The 20,675-nt window shown below is 43.5% G+C and overlaps 5 protein-coding genes across 5 annotated transcripts; 3 read left to right on the forward strand and 2 right to left on the reverse strand.

Moving 5' to 3' along the window:
* The first annotated feature begins 821 nt into the window (after positions 1-821).
* BCIN_02g01660 (hypothetical protein) lies at positions 822-2,965 on the forward strand. Its single transcript, XM_001558904.2, has 4 exons — positions 822-1,147; positions 1,200-1,390; positions 1,451-1,697; positions 1,748-2,965. The coding sequence occupies exons 1-4, from the start codon at positions 988-990 to the stop codon at positions 2,542-2,544; spliced, it is 1,395 nt and encodes a 464-aa protein (XP_001558954.1). The 5' UTR covers positions 822-987; the 3' UTR covers positions 2,545-2,965.
* Positions 2,966-3,430: 465 nt separating this feature from the next.
* Positions 3,431-3,994, reverse strand: BCIN_02g01670 (hypothetical protein). Its single transcript, XM_001558903.2, has one exon. It carries the CDS (start codon positions 3,919-3,921, stop codon positions 3,547-3,549), a length of 375 nt encoding a protein of 124 aa, XP_001558953.1. The 5' UTR covers positions 3,922-3,994; the 3' UTR covers positions 3,431-3,546.
* Positions 3,995-5,626: 1,632 nt separating this feature from the next.
* Positions 5,627-16,262, reverse strand: Bcpks2. The gene is made up of 7 exons (XM_001558902.2): positions 14,947-16,262; positions 10,835-14,895; positions 9,296-10,779; positions 8,626-9,246; positions 7,003-8,577; positions 5,904-6,946; positions 5,627-5,831 (listed from the first exon to the last, which is right to left on the reverse strand). Exons 1-7 carry the CDS (start codon positions 15,609-15,611, stop codon positions 5,729-5,731), a joined length of 9,552 nt encoding a protein of 3,183 aa, XP_001558952.2. The 5' UTR covers positions 15,612-16,262; the 3' UTR covers positions 5,627-5,728.
* A 260-nt stretch (positions 16,263-16,522) lies between these two features.
* BCIN_02g01690 (hypothetical protein) lies at positions 16,523-18,467 on the forward strand. The gene has a single exon (XM_024691150.1). It carries the CDS (start codon positions 16,710-16,712, stop codon positions 18,111-18,113), a length of 1,404 nt encoding a protein of 467 aa, XP_024546920.1. The 5' UTR covers positions 16,523-16,709; the 3' UTR covers positions 18,114-18,467.
* Positions 18,468-18,816: 349 nt separating this feature from the next.
* Positions 18,817-20,653, forward strand: BCIN_02g01700 (hypothetical protein). The gene is made up of 6 exons (XM_024691151.1): positions 18,817-19,196; positions 19,258-19,294; positions 19,354-19,421; positions 19,483-19,856; positions 19,916-19,977; positions 20,044-20,653. The coding sequence occupies exons 1-6, from the start codon at positions 19,005-19,007 to the stop codon at positions 20,427-20,429; spliced, it is 1,119 nt and encodes a 372-aa protein (XP_024546921.1). The 5' UTR covers positions 18,817-19,004; the 3' UTR covers positions 20,430-20,653.
* Positions 20,654-20,675: the final 22 nt, after the last annotated feature.

Consider the following 20,675-nt stretch of genomic DNA (forward strand, 5'->3'; position numbering starts at 1 on the left):
TTTTCTTATCTACGGAGTCTGGGAGTACGAATACAGTGCGTGCTTGGTGCCCTTTTATACTTTCGCCTCAGTCAATTGGGAGGGAAGGGTGGATACAAGACGGTGAATGGATGGAAAAATACGCCTTCACCCATTTAAGGTTACTTTCGTCTAAAGGCGGCCCGAAGAGGCTGCGGGAGTTGTCGAATAAAGCTACTGACTCGCATGATCTGCAACGTAAGGCGGAATCAGTCAGGTACAAGCTTGAAAATTTCAATTTGCTCGAATTTTTAGCATCACTTTACTCCAGATTTTGATGTTGGAGAAGAGAAGAGGCAACCACGTTGACTTGTGAACATCGTGTCGATTACTTGCAGCAATGATCAAGTCCAATCCAACTCAGATTGTTGGCAAGATTCATATCCTCGAGGTTTGGCATGCAATACCACGCACTACCCCAGATTCAATACCCTGAATTAGTCAAAACGTACATGGTCAATACCGAGATCACACTGGAAAATTGTCAAGTTATGGCGATTTCATGGAGACCGTTGTTTACGTCGCCTCGCCAAAACATAATAGTTACTTTTTAGTGGAGTCACAGAGGAACAAACGGTCCACAGTCACTGATGAAACTCCATATAAAAGAATTTTACTTACGTCTTAGGAACCACCTTCCAACATGGTCTTACCATTCGCACTGACGTTCCCCTCATCGAACTTACTTGAATTCAATAGAAATCGATTGTCAATCTTTGGCTTATCTCGGTGTCGAGCGTGTCTAGCCCCGTCCAGAAACCCTACATATTTTCGTCTCGTGTCCACATCTTGATGTTATTTTTGCCATCTTTCAACTCTCTTTCAACACTTAGCTACTCCTTCCTCAACTAATAGCTTCAATCCTTCATTCTTGTTCCAACGTCAATCACTAGCATCTAAAATCGACAAACGACCTTGAGAAAAGGCCAAAGACAAAAATTTGCGAACGAATCATCAAAATTTGCAAATATGGATCCCGAAAAGGCAACTTCGAATAAAGCCACCAAAGACGATATCACAGCCGCCAACAATGTTCGGGGTAACATCAGGGCGGACGATCAGTCCTCCGACATGAAGGTGGCAGAGGTACTCGATGCTTTTGGTAATGAGGAAGGCGCAGAGGTTCAATGTAAGCTTCTTTACTCTTGGTTGGTGATGGAATTCGCTGACAGTATCATCAGACAAAACCATGACTTGGTGGCAAGGAGCAATTGTTATGATTGCTGAAAATATCTCACTTGGTATCCTTTCTCTACCAGCTGTTTTGGCCAATGTTGGTCTCATTGGTGGCCTCATTTCCATTCTTGCTCTCGGTGTTTTCACCACATACTCTGGTTACATCTTGTGGCAATTCAAAATGCGATATCCTCAGGTATGTTAAGCTTCAGGAGATGCAATTGAAAATATTTCCAGTTTCTAACTCAACTTTTAGGTTACAACTTATGTAGACATTGGTGGAATCTTGTTGGGTAGCTGGGGAAGAGAGATCTTCGGTGCTGCTTACGTCATTTACTGCATATTCTGCATGGCATCGCATCTTTTGACTTTTACCATTGCCATGAATGTTCTCACGAACCATGCAACTTGTACTATTCTCTGGGGTGTCGTTGGATTGGTTGTCTTCAGTTTCCTCTCCTTGAACAGAACCCTCAAGAATGTCTCGTTCTTGTCCATTGTTTGTAAGTTTTGCCAAGTCCTCTTTTACCGAATACGCTAATAATTGTGATAGCATTCACCAGTATTCTTTCCGCCGTTGTCCTCACCATGGTCGCCTTGGGTGTTTCGCCAAAAGCAGACGCTGCAGATATGAAGGGAACTTACAGCCCATCATTCCCAACCGCTTTCAACAGTATTTCCAACGTCGTTTTCGCATATGGTGGTCACGTTGCCTGGGTCAGCTTCATTGCTGAACTCCGCGATCCAAAGGACTTCCCAAAGTCTCTCGTTCTCCTTCAAACTGTCGACATCAGTCTTTACTTCGTCGCTGCTCTTGTCATCTACAGATATGCAGGTGAAGATGTCGCAAGTCCAGCTCTTAACAGCAACAGTCCTCTTGTTCGCAAGATCGCATGGGGAATCGCTCTACCAACAATCATTATCGCAGGAGTCATCTTCGCTCACGTCACTGTCAAATACATTTACATTCGACTTTTCTCCGGAACCAAACACTTGAACAGCCGAGGATTTGTCGCCACCGGAACTTGGGTCGCTCTCGCTTTCGGAACATGGGCTATCGCGTGGATTATTGCTGAATCCATTCCCGTCTTTTCCGATCTCCTCGGTTTCATTTCTGCTCTTTTCGCATCTTGGTTTTCCTACGGTCTCCCTGGTATCTGTTGGTTTTACATCAACTGGGGATCTTGCACTCAAGGCTCCAAGAAAATCTTCTTGAGTTTCGTTAATATTATCTTGATTATTTTGGCGTGTATTATGTGTTTTGCGGGTTTATACGCGAGCGGTTATTCTATGAAATTGGATACCGCTAGTTCTCACGGTGCTTGGTCTTGCGCGGATAACCAAAACTAATTGGTTATCTTGGGGTTATATTATAACATTTGCATTGCATTGCGTTGCGAGGGCTCTTTTTTTTTCTTCTTGGGAAAAGCAAGCAAAAGGCAAAAAGCATAAAAGCATAAAAGCATGTTACGCACTAGGGGGTTTTATATTGGTGGAGGCATTTTTTATTATGATATCGATATTCGGTTTATATGATATGGGCAAACGGGTGTCTTGGGCGCGTATGTATGTACTTTGGGAGTACTACTTTTGGGCTAGGGGGCATTCTCACTTTTGAATGAGCGCACGGGGTCGAGCAGGAAATGACCTTTTTTGTATATTAACGGGTAATGGTGTGATGAGAATTATGGTGTGATGATTGAATTACATAAAAGAATGAAGATTGGTTCATTTGAATGACTTTTGAGCGAATTAGATGTGGTGAAAAATAGTGAATTTGTAATGTCAGGATTGTATGTGAGGATATAATGATCAGGCTTGAGAGCGGGAAATACAATACAAGATGGGATGGGATGGGATGGGATGAGATGAGATGAAAATCAGATTCCTTAGTTAGCGGGACCTCGCACGCAGCAGCAGCGTTTTCCCTCGTCCTACAGACTTGAAGGAAAGAAGGAAGCAGAGGAAAAAGAATAGACATCAATCATAGAGAGAATGAATATGAATATGCACAATAGCACGCACGGAAACCAGTTGTTCGGATATCTACGGAGTGATTTTGAGGAACTTCATGCATGCGATGCTAAGAAGAAGAAAACCCCGGAATCTTCATTTTGTATGTATGTATGTATGTACCTGGGGCGGCAGGTAGGTAGGTAGGCAGGTAGGTAGGTATCTAAACTCTAAATTCCTTTGTATTGTTCTCCTCCCCTCCCTCCCTCCCTCCCTGCCTTCGTCCCGAACTGTTTTTTCCTGCATTGTATTGTATAGTATAGTATAGTATAGTATACCCCGCCAGATCACACCATACCATACCATACCATACCCAACACATCATCAGCACCACTCCATCTACATGATCAACTCCACACCATGGCATACCATACCATACCATATTACACCACATATATGCACTCCACGAAGTATACGTAACACATGACCGATCTCCTCATCTCCTAATGTACCGTGTACATAATAGAATGGTTCTAGCGTGTTCTTCCCCTCATTTCGTCTCTTCTCTTCTCTCCTCTCCTCTCCTCTGGCTTGTCGTGATGCATGTTGTTGATTGTCATTAGGGTGGTGCGCATCCCACTCTGTGCCGCTGTCATTTGTGCATATGTGTGTGTAGTGTAATATGTATGGATTTCTCCGAGCGAGCCGCCGGGTTTTTTCGTAGGGGAGGGATGCGGTAGGCCCCGTAGCGTGGGCTAGCGTGGGGATGCTCATCCTTGTTTTCGGGGTGTGTTGGGGGGTTCATTATATCTCCTTGTTTGGCCTGCTGGCTCCACTTAGTGGGGACGTGGATGGAGAATGAGGGTGTGTGGGGGGGGAATTTGTATATTATGAGGAATAAGTTCAGTGGCTTTCAATAAAAACAATCGTGGTCGCTTAGCTCAGTTGGTTAGAGCGTGGTGCTAATATCTGGTTTGTTCTTTCAGATGGGTTTGGCACGCCAAGGTCGGCGGTTCGAAACCGCCAGTGATCAGTTTTTTTTGGCGTTTTGGTACTTTTTTTTTTTTTTTTTTTTTTTTGAAATTGGGGGGCTGGCTTCATTTGGGTTTATCGGTCGGGACGATGATGGATAATGTAGAGAAAGAGAGAGTTGTGGTGGGTTTGACAAGTTTGGATTTATTGGGTTGTGAGATGGATGATGGATGATGGATGATGGGTGGAAATAGAATTTTGTAAATTTGTAAGAGAAGAAAGAGGAACTTTGTTGGTGACTGATTATGTTGGTTGGTTGGTCAGTTGGTCGGATGGATGGATGAGTATGTGGTGTTTGTGTAGATGGTAGCTAGATATTTTGAATCGGATGATAGTTTTTCTTATAGAATTTGATGTCTCTTAGACATGAAGATGAGAGAGGGAGTTGGCTGTGCTCTGTCTGTAGTGATATCCTAAAATTTTGGTGTTGAGGGAAGTTTCCTACCCAAGCCACCCTCGATGGCCTACCTACCTTGTCATAGTATGAATCATTACAGTTCTGACAACTATACAATACCTCGTGAACCCTCTGAGTCCTTTGCACTCTCTCTGGATCAAATTCATTGTAGAACTGACTTTTTCTCCCATTCACACCTCGTACGGATTTGCTTTGGTCATTCGTTAACAGTCCTTGTTTTTTTTTAAAAAAAAAAAAAAGAAATTTCGTAAAGGTGACTGCGAAGAGAGGAGCATATCAGTTGCCTGCCTGAGTTGAGAATTTGAGATAAATTAATTACATACTCGTTGTTATAGCTGTGTTGTATCTGAACATATTGTATTTACTATCTACTTCTCTAGAGTCTTGAGAGTGTATTGGAACTCATATCGATAGGCTGATACTATATACTGGGTATTCGTCAATGAGTTGATGAATACTCGTCTAACGTATGATAATAAAGTGTAGTAAATAATAGAATGTGGAGAGAAATAGTTTTGTCCGATGTATAGATTTGTAGCAACGGAGTTACTTACTCCTTTAATGTTAGCTCCTCATCTCTTCACGATATAAAGGATAGTTATTGTGGATATCAGATATTAAATCCCATGCTTTCATTACACAATGTGCATCGGAGAAGGTATGGAGTTTAGAGAAGTTGGGTAATGTGTAGACTGCCGGATTGGAAGGAGTTGAAGACGATGAGAACAGATCAGAGCGCACGTGCGTGGTAGTGGGAGTTGGGAAATGTATGGAGTGCGAGGAGAATCAGATGGGTTTCGATGGGTTTGTCCCGGAAAGATGGGTTGGAAATACGATTTGCTTAAGTCTTTTATGTGGATGACCTGCTTCTGGTTTATTTATTTCTCAAGAGGATCTATTGACTAGACTGACAGCAAGGTGATAGATCATCATGGATCAAATCAATTTGCAGCTTTGATTGTGGAAGATATCAGTCGAGGACATCAATAGGAACCACACTCGCATATGCAGAATCTTGTTTCACACCGTTGTCAAAAAACTTGCATGAAAATTGAATGCATGTTCTCTTTTGTTATTACCTGGAATAGAATTATTGACATGTGATAAGCTAGTCATTTGAGAATACATCCTTTACGAATTTCCAAGCAATTTTCGAACAAGAACGCATGCCTTTTCGATGGCTTCGAAAAAAATCTTTGATTGTTTAGGAGGAGCCTTGATAACGAAGTCGCATCTATATTCCAAAGACGAGTCAGCTCACGGATGAATTCTATGGAAGAAAGAAAGAATGGGGAGTGCTACGTACTTGTGGTCATCTAGTTCATAATGCAAAAGGACATTTTCGGGATCGGGCATTGTGAACGCCATTTCGCGAATCACTTCTCTTCGATTTGCATTATCCGTCATGAGTTTCCCGGGGCGAATTCTCGAGTACAAAGGAAGATTGAACAGTGCCGGAGACTCTTCCCCATCTTCCAATACCTCACGAAGAGCATAAAGATGTGTTGCAAAGCCACGGCCACGGGAGATTCTGGTCGTGGTAGCCGCATGAGTCTTTGCTGCCTTTATGAAAAGCTCGCGACGTTCTTGCATGGACACGTCTTCATTGAATGCTGAGTTGGTGAAGGCTAAGGTTTCAGGCAGCACAGCTTGCATAAGCTCAACACGACCTTTGTTGAATAAGGCCATGGAGATAGTCTGAAAAGAGGGAGGATGGTAACCGAAATACATCAAAGATGCAAGTTGTATGATAACTTGGTAGGCAGATTTTGGGGACACATTATGGCTGCGTAAGTATAGGCTGCCAAACTGATTTCCGGTGAAACTGTAGGTTTCACTTGGTGAGTAAGATTTCGAGTATCTCTCTTCGAGACTTGCAATATGCAATTCTATTTCGGTAGTTGTAGTATATTGGTACTCTTTGAGCCATTCTCCACCGTCTGTGTGCTTAATTCCGTTTGTACCATTTTCGCTGCCCTTGCTATTGATAAAGCTTGCGCCATTAATGTGGCTACTGCCATTGATGCCGTTTTGCCCCTTGCTTAGGTCTGACGAACTCTCACCGTAAGAAAGAATGGCTTTTCGGATTGATTCATCAAACCTGGAGACAGCTAGAGCATCGATCATTGAATGTTCAAAAATGTGCCCTGATTCTCCATTTGTACAGACAACTAGCTGTAATGTTTTATCGCTCCATCTGTTGCAGATGTCACCTAGCAGAAACTGGTTGCTTCGTTCTGTTGTGGTATTTGGACTGCCATCATCGAGACAAACTACAAAAGCGGATTTTTCTATCATATCAACAGTATCGGAGTTCTCCAAACACTGATTTCGAACAGTTTGATATATCTAGACTCGTTAAAATGTGTTTCATCAACAATGGTGGGAGCACGATGGACACTCACCTGAGACCAACTATCCCTGCGGTCGGCTGTCAAGCCAGCTATTGATTTACGAGTCGATTCTACTTTACCAAATTCAATAATCAGTTCAAATATATCTCTCAGTTCATCGATTTCTATCTTGTGGCCGCTAGCATCGTGGAGAGTAATTTTGTAGATGCAGCCTCTTCTCAAGACAGCAACATAATCTTGACTGGGAAATTTCTGCATTTGATCGACCGTTAAACATGGTGCTCGAATTGCATTGAACAGCCATTCAAGTGCGTTCATACAGATCGGCTGGTCATTTAGCAGCACTGGTAAGACTTTCTGAGCTTCGAGATCTTTCTTGAATTGTATCGCCGCCAAAGTGACAATTGCAGCTCGTTCTGCTTGTCCATGCTGAATGATTGATTCGGCATGCACCGTCATAAAATTTCCGTATGGCGATATAGAGAATCTGTTCCGTAAATAAACATGTGGACAGTACAGATCAGCTAACCAGCACTCAAGATTAGGATTACTCTGTCGTTCACGCAGACGATCTTGTAATTTCACGCCAATGGACCCTGTCTTCTGGAATTCTTTGATTGCGGTGCGTAGTTGCTGAATCTCTTCTTCAGAGCACAAAGCTTGGACAGATGTTTCGTAGAATTGGAGAGTACTTGCTAATTCTGGTAATGGCAGTCGGGGAAGACTACTGGCCCCGCCTTGGATCTTGATCTTGGGATCACTGACATTCCCGTTACTGGTCTCATCCTCCGTGATTCTTGAGTGAGGATGTTTCGTGACTAACTCGGATTTCTCACACGCGGTTGAGCTCATGAACCTGATGTTTGGTGCATCAAGAATGTCTGAGGTTTGTAGCGTTGCCCGAAGCGAACGGTTGATCCAGTTTTTCAGCTCAATGGCGATTAAAGAATCTAGACCCAGATTCTCGATAGGAGCATCAATATCCAATTCGCTGGCATCGGACGCAGTAAGTGCAGATAGCTTTGTAGCAATTGCTGTGGTAACGATGGATTTGATCTGATTAATGCTACGGGCGGCGGATAGCTCCTCCCCGATAGTCTTTGTTATTCTTACAGGTGCAGAATCGAGATCAATCATACGACCTGGAAGATGATTGAAAACGAATTGCAGCTTGATGTCTTTCCTGTTGCTTATCGATTCCCTGTCCAAACCTATCGCAATCTGGACAAAGTGATGTTCACGGGCTTCCGGCCGCATTGAAAATTCCAGAAGCGAGAGAAATTCCTCCATCTTGATAGGCACACAACTCTGTCGCAACAATTCAATGGCATTATCGGAGACATCTTCTAGAGATTCTGATCCTTCAATCATACCAAGATTCAATGACGTAATTCTTGGATCGGAGTATGCCTGGCTATGTAATTGAGCGACTGCGTCTTGGAAGCTGCATGCCGCTGAATAATTTGCCTGCGATGCATTTCCAGCAATTGTAGAGCACGATGAAAGAATAATAAAGAATTTCAATTGGTCGACGTCCAAAGAAGACAGAAGATTCTGGGTGCCCAAAACCTTAGGATCTATGGTCACCTTATAATCTTCAGCTGTCATCTTTTCGAGTGTTCGATCCTGGAAGTCTTAGTGTCATGGAAAAACGTCGAAATTGGAGCTACTTACTTGAAGAACCATTGCAGCCTGGATAACTCCATGAATAGTAGGCATAGTTCGCTGGGCATTAGCAATCGCCTGTATGCAGTCTTCATTGTTAGAGACATCGCAGGTTATAATCTTGCAATGTGCACCATGTGACTCAATCTCCGTCATGAGAGGCTTTGATTTCTCTTCATGGGCTCTTCTAGATAATATGAGGACATGTTTCGCTCCGTGAGAGACAAGAAACCTGATGATGACCCTTCCAAGACCTCCCAAACCACCCACTACCAAGTAAGTGCCATGGCTATCAAGGCGCACAGGTGTGCTAATGGGAGAAGACACAGTCACAGGACTAGAATTATCAGCATCTAAGACTATCTTACCCATATGCTTCCGAGCTTGTATAAGTCTAAATGCCTGTTCAACATGGCTGATTGGCATATCCATAAGAGGATAGACAGGGCGAAGCTCTTCGTCGTTGAACATTTTCATTACGTTCTCAAATATAGGTTGAAGCTTCTCTGATTGGTGTTTAACCACAAGGGTCATATCGACAGATGCGAAGGTAATGTTTCTCTCGAAAGGTTCTAAACTTAAATTCCCTCGGCGGTATATGTCATTTTTACCAATCTCAACAAATGTACCCTAACGCTGTTAGTTATCCTGTGTATCATGCTCTGTCATCTGAACTCACCATTGGGGCGACACAGTGCCACGATTCTTGCATTGCCTCCCCAGCGAGAGAATTCAGCACAACGTCTACTCCCCCACCGTTCGTGAGTCGGCGGATACCCGAACTAAAGTTCAGTGACCGACTAGAGAATATATGACTCTTGGCAATATTGTATCTTTCCATAAGCATTTCTGCCTTAGAGAGACTTCCGACAGTGGCAAATATTTCAGCCCCAATGCTCTTTGCTATCATAAGTGCTGCTTGACCAACTCCACCAGATGCAGCATGAATTAAGACAGTCTGTCCCTTTTTCAATTTTGCAACATTGACAAGGCTATAATAAGCAGTAGTAAAGACTACGGGAATGGACGCTGCAGTCAGGAATGACATAGAGTCTGGGATCTTATAGACAGTGCATCCAAGAGATCTTGCAAAATTGGCATATGGTGTAGCAACAAGTGACCATACTCTATCTCCAACTCGAAATCTGTGATTCAAATTTGCACCGACTGACGAAATAATACCCGAGCACTCGCCCACCATCTGATCAGTTGATCTCATCTGGCCAAGCGCGATAAATACGTCTTTGAAATTGACACCGCATGCTTTCACCTCAATTTCTACTTTATCATCTTCGAGTGGAGTTTCTTTTGACTTGTCATCTTGGAAGATCATAGAATCAAGAAGTCCAGGTACTTCAACATGAAGTTTCAAAGCGCGTTGTGACTGTTGAAATCTAACAGGCTCGGGTCGGGTGATGTCCAAGGTTGATGTAACTATGCTATTCAAATAAGCGTTGGGAATTAGACGTGGTATAAAGACACGATCATCACGAAATGTATACTCGGATTCCTGAGAGGTACTTCTGTCAGTAACTTCCAGGCTTTTTATGATGTCAGAAATAATCGTTAAAATCTCTTTTTTTTGGGATGAGTAAGCCTGCTGGATATCGAGTGTTGTGAATTTCAGTCCTTCGTTCTCTGTTCTTGCAACGCGGGCAAATCCATTGATCAAAGAGGTCTCAGCATTGGCTGAGAACTTGCCTGTATCTTTAGGAACGGTAATCCAAACAATACGGGTCCCTCGAGCTGCAAGCTGGGTGATGTTTTGAAACATCTCTTGAGTCGGATGTGCCAAGACTGGATTGTTACTACAATCCAATATCAAATATAGACACGAACTATCAACCCTCTTTTTGGACCATGAGGAAAATGATGTTTTGAATCCTTGCTCTCGGAGGCGGAGATATATATCCCAGGCAAATGATTGGATGTCATGGCTGGGGTTATTCACTTTTGCTAGTGTTTCCCCTACAAGAATCTCGATCTCGAGTTCTGGTTCAACTGATGTTGGGGTATATGTTGATACTAAGAGGTCACATAAACTAGCAGGGCCATCGAAGTCACTCGCCGACACCTCGACGCCGTTAAATGAAGATCGAAGTAATGCATCATTCCATTGTGTTACCGACAGGATCGGCGTATCTTGTCGTCCATCATCAATTCCTGTTGTTGGATCAGTCAGCTCATGTATGATTTCAGTAATAAAGAGAATAATTACCTGCCCACCATCCAGGTAGAAGGCCAAAAGTCATGTTATGCATTGGCGAGAATCGTGTAATTTCAACGAATGCCAATTTTCCTCCTGGCTTTAGAAGCCTTCGCACATTTTCCAGAGTTTGAGTGACATTCTTTGTGGCATGTAATACATTTGAGGCAATCACCACATCATACGAAGCCTCTTCGAAACCTTGTTCCAGGGGATCGATTTCTATGTTGAGAGTCTTGTATTCGAGCAAATTCGACCAGTTTTGGAATTTTGATCGAGCTCCTTCGAAGAAACCAGAAGAAATATCCGTATAGTCATATCTCTTGAAAATTGAGTTATTCCCGTTTCCTAGCTGTTGCAAGACAGGAAAGGTAGTGCCCCCAGTGCCAGCACCTATCTCCAATACGACTAAGTTTGGTCGCTTGAAGGACAATAAGTCGAGATATTTAACCAAATGAGATGATGCTTTTGAGAGCCACTCGTTTGCGTAATATCGCCCAAGACGATCCTCCTCTAGCATTAAAGAGAGCGCATCGGATGATCCAGACATAATTGATACCAGTCTCTCCCCTAAATGTCGTAGAAAATCCCCCTCAATCCCAGTTCGTGCTTCAGATAATATCATATCCACATTCTTTACAGAGTTATTCGAGATAAGCTTATAGTACTGTTTTGTCTTCGAATACTTTTGCATCCATTGCAGTAGCAGCGAGAAGTGTTTCGGTAATTGGACATTTGTATCTTTGGCATCGTGAAGAAAATCGTGAATATAAAGGGCGGCTACTTTATCGATTGCTGCTTGGCGTTTTGCTATCTCTGCCTCGTTCATAGCAGGTGAGAGGTACTGTCTAAATATTCTAGTTGTCATAAAATTAACATCAACATTCCATTGTATCGTATGTGTAAAGCTTCGTGGCAATGCCTTTTCAAAATTCCCATTAGGATGAGCGTCCCCAAGTCCTTTCAGCTCGCCATTTGACAATTTCAAGACGCAATTCAGCTCATTATCTAAGTCTCTTTGAAATGCCAAACTGGTTATCATTGCTGACCTTGGGCCGGTTGGATTGAGTTTAGTTGCCACACAAAATTCTTGACCGGGAGCTGCCGACACATTGGAGTTGACAGTGAGCTGATCAATATAGACTGGCATCACTGGTCCGTTAATACAATGAGTAAGGTAAAGGGGCAGTGCAGCCTGAAATATAGCGTCCATTGTAGCTGGGTGAATAACATGTGGTTGCATGAAGTTTGAAGGCATGCATTCGCTTATCGTTGGAGTTGATATCGTAGCAGTAGAATGGAAGTCTCCAACCATCAGTTTCCGTATAGTGGCGAATTTTGGCCCATAATCGTTACCCAGTGCCTTGATCTTGGCATAAAACTCAGAAGCTTCGTAAGGCTCAGCGCCACCATCAGAACACTCTTGTAGCATCTCTGTTTCGGAGGCAGCTACAAAAGTGGCCTCCCTGAGCTCTTCGACTTCATCTGCTGGCATATGAAACTCCACTTTGATATTGCCAGAACAATGTTGTTTCCAGCTATTGTTCTGAAAGGAACTGACATCAAAGCCAATCCAATCCACTAACGTCCTGTCATTCTGGTTCTTGCCTAAATCAAAACCAAGTTGGATCTCCACGTGATTTGACGAGGAAGGAATCGTCAGAGATTTTGAGAAAGAGATGTTTCGGAGAACATATCGAAGAATTGTGTCATGATGGCGTCCTTGCTCCCTCAAAAGCCCTCTAATTGCCTCAATTGCCATACATAAATAACCAGCTCCTGGAAATATGATTGAGCCATCAATAACATGATCAGCCAACCATGGTAATTTTTCAATGCTAACTAAGTGTCTCCAATGAGGAGTATACGGCGTACCACCTACAATACAAACTCCTAGAAGATCGTGATATGGGCTTTTACGCAAGCGATGCTCTAGGCTTAGACGCGACTCATGCCAGTACGGTGTACCATGGTCCCATGAGTAGCTGGGAAGGTCAGCCACCACTTCAGGCTGAATACCGCTTTTAGAAAAATCATTGAGTGGAGTTAGGTTGATAGTATAGCTACAGTCGTAGAGTCTTCTGACTGAATCTAGAATACAACGTGTTGAATCTTGGTGACGTATCAAGCTGGGAAGATATTGAATAGTGCTTTGGTGGCTAAGCTGTGCTGTTACTTGACGGATGGGTGCGGAAAGAGTAGAATGTGGTCCAATCTCCAAAATTATATATTTTGAGGATGTACCGGTCACTAAAGCCTGCGATTGGCACAAATATTCCAGTGCATCAGAAAACCGAACCTTTGAAACTAAATTTTCGACCCAGTAAGCAGGCCCAAATCCCGTGGTCTTTTTTCCAGCAGTGACAGATGATACGAACAAAACTTTTGGGTCCGGATCTTTGTGGGTAAGTCCTGTCAGCATGTTGAAATATTGACCTGCCACAAGCTCCATATGGTGTGAATGGTAAGCAGTGTCAACTTTGAGCTTTCTCGTGAAAATAAAGCGACTCTCAAGTGCATGTTGCAACTCCATGATTGCAGTTTCATCTCCAGATATTGTGGTACTCATGGAACTATTGCTGCATGCAATTACCACTTTTCCGTTTCGCAAGCTTTGTATAAATGGAGTTACTTCGGCCTCACCGAGACCGACAGCAAGCATAGCGCCCTTGGTGGCAGCAGTCTTTTTTCCAATCCCAGAAAGAAGACTACGATAGTATGATATCGCGATGGCTACGGCGTGACTCAAAGCTCCTGCTGCATATGCCGCTCCAATCTCACCACTGGAATGCCCTAATACTGCTGATGGGGTAAGACGAAGAGAACGAAACAGGTCTACAAGTGCGATTTGCAATGCTGTAGTTGCAGGGTGAGCAATAATGCTCTGATCTACACAAGAAAGCGCCTGATCAGTTCCAAACAGCTCTTTAATCAAGCTCCAGGAACATCCAAGATCTCGCAAAATCTGATCTGAAGTTTGCATGCTTTTTCTGAACGTAGGATTGCTGAGAAATAGTTCTAGTCCCATTGACGCCCATTGAGCTCCTTGTCCTGTGAACACAAAGGCAACACTGACATTGGCCGAAGCTTTAGTTACTTCAGAAATTGCTTTGTCTGAGTTTTGGATAAGCTCTTCAAACGTTGAAGCTACAATACTGGAACGCCATTGAAAGACAGATCGTCGTTGGTTCAATGTGTAGGAAAGATTTTCCAATTGGTTGTTCGAAGCTGTAGCCTTGAATTCCGAAGCCCAAATTCGAAGCTTTTTGATATTCTCAATCAAAGAAGCTTTGGATTTCGCAGATAGAGAAAATAGTTTAGCTGATGCCATAGAGCCTTGACTACCAAGCTTGCTTATTTGTTCTGATAAAGCTTCGAGTGGTAACAGTGAGTTGGTAAGTGAAAAGCGACCTACAAAGTCACTCGAAGTGCTCACCAGAGGGGCAGTCTCAAGTATCGCATGGGCATTAGTACCCCCGTAACCAAAGCTGTTTATTGCTATGCGAGATTTTCCGTCCTCATCAACAGAAAGCTTCTCAATTTTTGAAGGAACGACAATGTTTGACTGTTCCAGATCGAGACCTTTCTTATGATTGCTCAGGTTGACATTAGGAGGGATGAGGCCTTTTTCGAGTACTAGGATAGCTTTCAAGAGTCCAGCAGCACCACTAGCACTCTCAAGATGGCCAATGTTAGACTTGATAGACCCAATATAAAGAGTTTTCTTTCTTTCCGTGCAAAATACGTTCGCAATAGACTTCGTTTCTGCTAAATCCCCGGCTATTGTTCCGGTACCGTGTGCTTCTACGTAATTGATCTTACATGGATCGAGCCCCACTTGCTTGAAAACATGATTTGCTAAAGCCTGTTGCGCAACTTGACTGGGTAGAGCTATGCCTGATGTTTTTCCATCCTGGTTTATGCCTGTATTCCGGATGACAGCTCGAACATGGTCTCCAGCATTCAAAGCATCTTTCAATCTTTTCAGAACGATGGTAGCGACTCCTTCTCCACGTCCATAGCCAACTCCTCTATCATCGAAGACGAAAGATTTACCGCTAGGATCAAGAACACTGCGTTTATCAGATTAGTTAATGGATTGAGAACTCTGAACGTGCACTTACTTCATACGGCTCATGGGAACCATGGTATCTGGACTCAAGATCAAACTTGTTCCTCCCACCAAAGCCATATCTGTATCTCCAGAACGGAGTCCCTGGCATGCTTGATGTAAAGCTACCAGACTTCCAGAACAACCCGTATCCACTGTCATTGATGGACCCTTGAGATCAAATGTGTACGAGATACGGTTTGATGCAATAGCTTCGCCGGAACCAAGTAGATGATATTTCGCGATGTCATTGGTATCTTTGAACATCATTCGATCATAGTCCCTGTTAAATATGGCAACATATACTGATGTCGAGGAGCCTCGAACTTTTTCGAGTGAGATCCCAGCATTCTCTAGCGCTTCGTACGCCGTTTCGAGTTGAAGGCGATGCTGGGGATCCATTGCATTGGCTTCTGCTGGCGGTATTCCAAAAAAGCCGGCATCAAAAGTGCGAATATCTTGGTCGATGAAATGACCACCGCGGGAGTTAATCGTACCCACAACGTCGGAAGATGGGTGTAGGAAGGACTTCCAGTTGAAACGATCCTCGGGGACATCTGACCAAGCACTCTTTCCTTGAGAAATAAGAGACCAAAGCTCTTCAGGGCTGTTAGCGCCAGCCGGAAATCGACAACTGATACCGACGATAGCAATAGGCTCGAAGTCATTTTGAGTCATTTTTCTTGCTTTTCAATATAGATCTCGTACACAATGGGTGCTGTAGTTGTAATGGTGGTTCTTTAGACAGCTCAAGGTATGAAAATATTTGGTAAGATAGAATATCAGACTCGAGCAGTGTTGAGCAGCTCTCAATTGAATATGTAACTATAACTAAAAGGTGGTAGCTACTTAATAATTCTTATAGAAAGTTGACCCCAATATGGATTCGAATTTTCAGATGAAGTGGGTGCTACCATCCATGAGGGGCTTGCCTGACTGCGTCTCTCATTAACCATTCCAGTCTCCTGCTAAACTCATTCTTTGGGCTGATACGAGGAGAGTGAATGGAAATCTATCGTTTGAGGCGGAATGAACACGTCCATAATAGCGAGGGAGCAATTGTCCTATCACTAGACAGGACTGTCGTCCGGCTCATTCGTGTGTAATTACTGCGCCGTTCACTTGACTCGGAAATATTGATGTGCCGATTTCCCCGATCTTACTTTCGTCGGTCAGGCCAAGCCCCCTTGTTAGCACAGTGGATGTCATTCTGCTCGATGAAAACTTCTTCACCGGATATGAGGATGCAGGTACATGGCAAACTAGGATGCGGCGTAGTTGCGAATAAATTCAAACATCAGAATAGTCTCCAAAAGTTGTGAGCGGTGCTACTGAAGAAGAGAAGGAGTGAACAATCTTAGGAGTGAGATTTGAGGTGCCAATTCATCCAAGCGAATCATTCGAGCACAGAATGCAGTAGTTAGAAGCGGATAACTGTCACATTTAGATCTATTCTTCCTACTCGCTATCAAAAGATGGCAGGCTACAAATGCCTCGCCGCTTTACAGCAACTGCATGAATGTGCCGCACATCGACTTCTTCAGCAAACGACATAAGTGTATTTAGTCGCTCTGTTGCCCGTTTATGCTGTGCAATATTGATGTTTTGGATAAATATCCCGTAGGTGTAACACATCTTCCAGCCGTTCAACGCGTTATCTCAACACCTCCGCAGTACAGAATTTTGATACGCCTTCTTGGCACACAACCTCGATCATCATTCTACTGGGATACTGGTGAATGATCCTCACATATACTGGTCTCTAATCCAACATCTATGTATATTTTTGTGTTCATTATCATTTTTTTTACTGCAATTTCAGCAAATTCATCATCAACCTGGGTCTTCACAATGGAAACCCAATCAGCATCTGGGGCCACCCCTTCAGCTCAGCAGACACACTTGCCTGATGCGGCCACGGCCGCTCTGGACTATGAAAAAGATAGTTGGTCAAATGGCTCGATCAAGACCGACGCATTCTACAAAGTTCCTGACGGCACAGCAAATCATTCTGCGGGTACACTCATCAAGGTTGAAGAGGATGCCAATTCCTCCTTGTACACTCTGCCTCCTAATACCGCATTGTCCCGTTTTATTTACCAGTCCAAGAGCCTCAATGGCAATCTGGTACCTGTCTCGGCATATGTACTGTGGCCTATGTCTCCAAGAAATCAATCGGATGGCTATCAAGTAGTTGCGTGGGCACATGGTACTATTGGGCTGTCTGAAGAATGCGCACCATCTCATTTCCGCAATCTATGGCAGCACTTCCTGGCCCCTTTTCAATTGGCTCTTCAAGGCTATGTTGTTGTAGCCACCGACTACGCAGGTTTGGGCGTGGAAAAAGATGCTACGGGGAATCACATCACCCACGAATATATGGCAAGTCCTGCAGCAGCAAATGACGTTGTTTATTCCGTTCAAGCTGCAAGACAAGCCTTTCCACAGCTCTCTCAAAGCTTCGTGGTGGTCGGTCACTCACAAGGAGGCGGTGCAGCATGGGCCACTGCGGAGAAAAATGCATTGTCTCCAATTACTGGTTACCTCGGTGCTGTGGCAGTTTCCCCTGCCACCAATGTTCTTGAAAATCCCGATCCCATAGTAACAATACTGGGTGCAGCTATGGCTCCAGGTACTGCTTCCGCGTTCCCAGATTTTAGATTTGAAGACATCTTCACACCCGAAGGATTACAAACCATGCAAACCCTCCTGCGGATTGAAGGATGCAGCGCAGTTGGGAACAATTTGCTCATCAGACCAGCTCTTACGGGAAATCTTCTACAGCCGAACTGGAAAGCTAATCCTTGGGTCAAGAAGTACAACTTGATCACCAAAAGTGGAGGACGAAGAATCTTAGGACCCCTTTTGGTTGTACATGGAGAAGACGACCCACTTCTTAAGTTTGAACTCACTGTAAATGCAGTGAATGCTACTGTTTCTCTTTATCCTTCATCCCAGCTTGAGTTTTTGCGCCTCCCAAATACTTCGCATGTTCCGGCTCTTACTGGTTCGCAAAGAGTGTGGATGGACTGGATAGCTGATCGTTTTTCTGGACTAGAAGTGGAGTCATTCAACGAGAACTCGACATCTACTGCAGTTCTCGCTAGGCCCGCATCTGCCTATGCACCAGAACTGAATTGGTTTGTTGGGATTGCCACTGAGCCTTACCAAACTCCTTAATCTGACACTTCCTAAACTACTCGTCTAGTTTCTGATACGAGGTTCTCATTTCAATGTAGTGGAGGTGGAATTTCTTTAACAGTCAGATGGAAGCGGTGCGGTCAGCAATGTGGTTGCACAGTCAGTTCATAGCGGTAATATGTGTTTAATGGCTCGGTTAATGCACTCTTATTTTGCTTAATTGATGAATGACATGTTGCTTATTGATAAATTTAGCTACAACTAGGAACTAAAACAAATCTAATGATGAGACTTGTGTTGTATTGGAAAAATGTTTGGTGACTCTGCAGGAACGTGCCTCTTGGATGTATACAGACAATTTGGAAACCCCAAATCAATGAAGAAACTCTTCCCAATTGCATTATTCTCTGCTGATCTTACTTGCAATGGTGTGGTGTCCCAACATTAAATCGTTATTACACGCTGCACAACAAGCATCATGCTCCCGCCATGCAAATTGGGTGCCAAAGTTCGTGTTCTAGAACTCATAATCAATCTATCCTCTTTATGCTGAGCCCCTTTCCGCCTCCATTGACTATCATCAGCTTCCATTTTGTGGTTTTGAATGTGAGATATTTGCTGACTTACCAAGCTTTTAGCTTTTTCTTACTTCGGATATGCTTGCCCATTATTTACAAACGAGGAGTTGATTGGACAGTCTTGCATCTTGCGTTACTTGATATCTCCCCCTTTCTCTTCTTCTGGCAGCCTTTCAACTACAGCCTACAATCCCATGAAGTGATGAATGGACTCAGGATACTTATAGCACGTCAATATTGTCAAGAATATCAAACAGTATCGCGGATCTACTGCTTTCGTTGCTTCAACTTTCTCATTGACATTGGATTTGTGTGTTTAGAGGAAGCTCTTCTACTGCTCAAATTGACAATTATGTCTTCACAGAATTTGACTATCCTTCTATCTGATCCGGCCTATGTTAATGCCAATCAAAATGCACCCATACTTAAGAACGTAATCATTTGGTCAATATTGTCTACCATTGCGCTTGCCCTTAGATTGACTGCGAAAATAGTTCGACAGTCTGGTCTTGGAATAGATGATGCTTTGCTTGTTATATCTTATGTTAGTCTCCTCTTTAATCTCAAGAAAGGTCATACTTTACTGACAAGTAGAATTTCCACAGATTTTTTGCATAGGTCAAAGTGCTATGGTGGCAGCAGGTAAGCATCCGACTTTTGCTAGCAAGATAATGATTTTCTGACGCTCTACATTCCAATAGCACTAAATTTCGGATTGGGTCGTCATTTTATCACAGTATCTCTTGAAGACAATATCAGCTTTGCAAAGGTAATTTCAAGTTCACTTATTCTATCACTTCCAATAGCTCACTGGATGTCTCAAATCACAGGCATATTTCGCAGGAACACTTCTACAACCTACTACCCTGACCGCAGCCAAGCTATCAGTACTCGTTTTGTTGCATAGGATATTCATCATTAGAGGCTTTCAGATCACCGCGCGCATTCTAGGTCTTATACTGCTTTTATGGTTTGTTGCAAACCAACTATGCGAACTTCTTATTTGCCGCCCAATTTCTTCCCAATGGAATCCTCAGACCCCCGGACATTGTGGAAACCAGCACATATTGTTGATAGTAGCCCCTATACCATGGGTACTCACAGACTTTGCCATTCTAATCGCTCCAATACCTGTGCTTAAAAGCCTTCGACTGCCGCCCTCTCAAAGATATGGGCTAATTTTACTCTTCTTACTCGGTGGAATGTGAGCGAACTTCCCAACCTTCCTGTTAGATCGAAACTCTTAACTGAATCAAAATATAGCACATGCATTATTAGCGTTCTCAGATATGTTCAGTTGTACAAGACCATCAAAGATGTTACTTGTAAGAACAGTTCTTTCACTAGAATGCAGCTGTACCCAGTGTGCAGTTCGTGCTGACAGTTTCCAGATGATAGTCCAGGTATTGCAATCTGGCAGATTGTAGAGGCTAATGTCACATTGATATGCGCCTGTATGATTGCTGCTAGGCCAGCAATGTCGTATCTTTATCCTCAAAAGCTCATATCCCGAACCTGGCTAGCTTGGTCTCAATATGCGAGCCTTAAGATAGATACAAAGACAGACTCACGACAAGAGCAAAAGCCCGATTCAAACAATCCATTCGGTAGTGTCACCATCCTTCGGCAACGAGGAGATAGTGCTTCAAATCATGCGGATTCTTCCCGTGAAAATGGCCATTTCGAGCTTCGACCGGTTAAAAACGATTTGGAGGCATCAGTCCAGTATGTCAGCAGGAACGAAATTGCGCCGACTAACAGCGGTTCATTGAAGTGAGGTTGTTCATATCTGGATTGTAACTTTGCGTAATCAACCAGGCAAATTTTGGAGGAGCCAATTGAAATCCAACCAGCAATTTATCAAGTGATCACAGGCCATACTTGCCCAGAAATCAGTTACTCGGTGGATGGAGGGAGTGACGTGGAGGCGCAACGGTGCTTATTGTAGGGTGCCAGTATTAGATACGATCTTTCATCAATCAAAGCCATAATTTTGTGATACTGCTTTGCCCTGAATGGCTTG

Source organism: Botrytis cinerea, chromosome 2 (assembly GCF_000143535.2).
Source record: "Botrytis cinerea B05.10 chromosome 2, complete sequence".
Classification (NCBI taxonomy): domain Eukaryota; kingdom Fungi; phylum Ascomycota; class Leotiomycetes; order Helotiales; family Sclerotiniaceae; genus Botrytis; species Botrytis cinerea.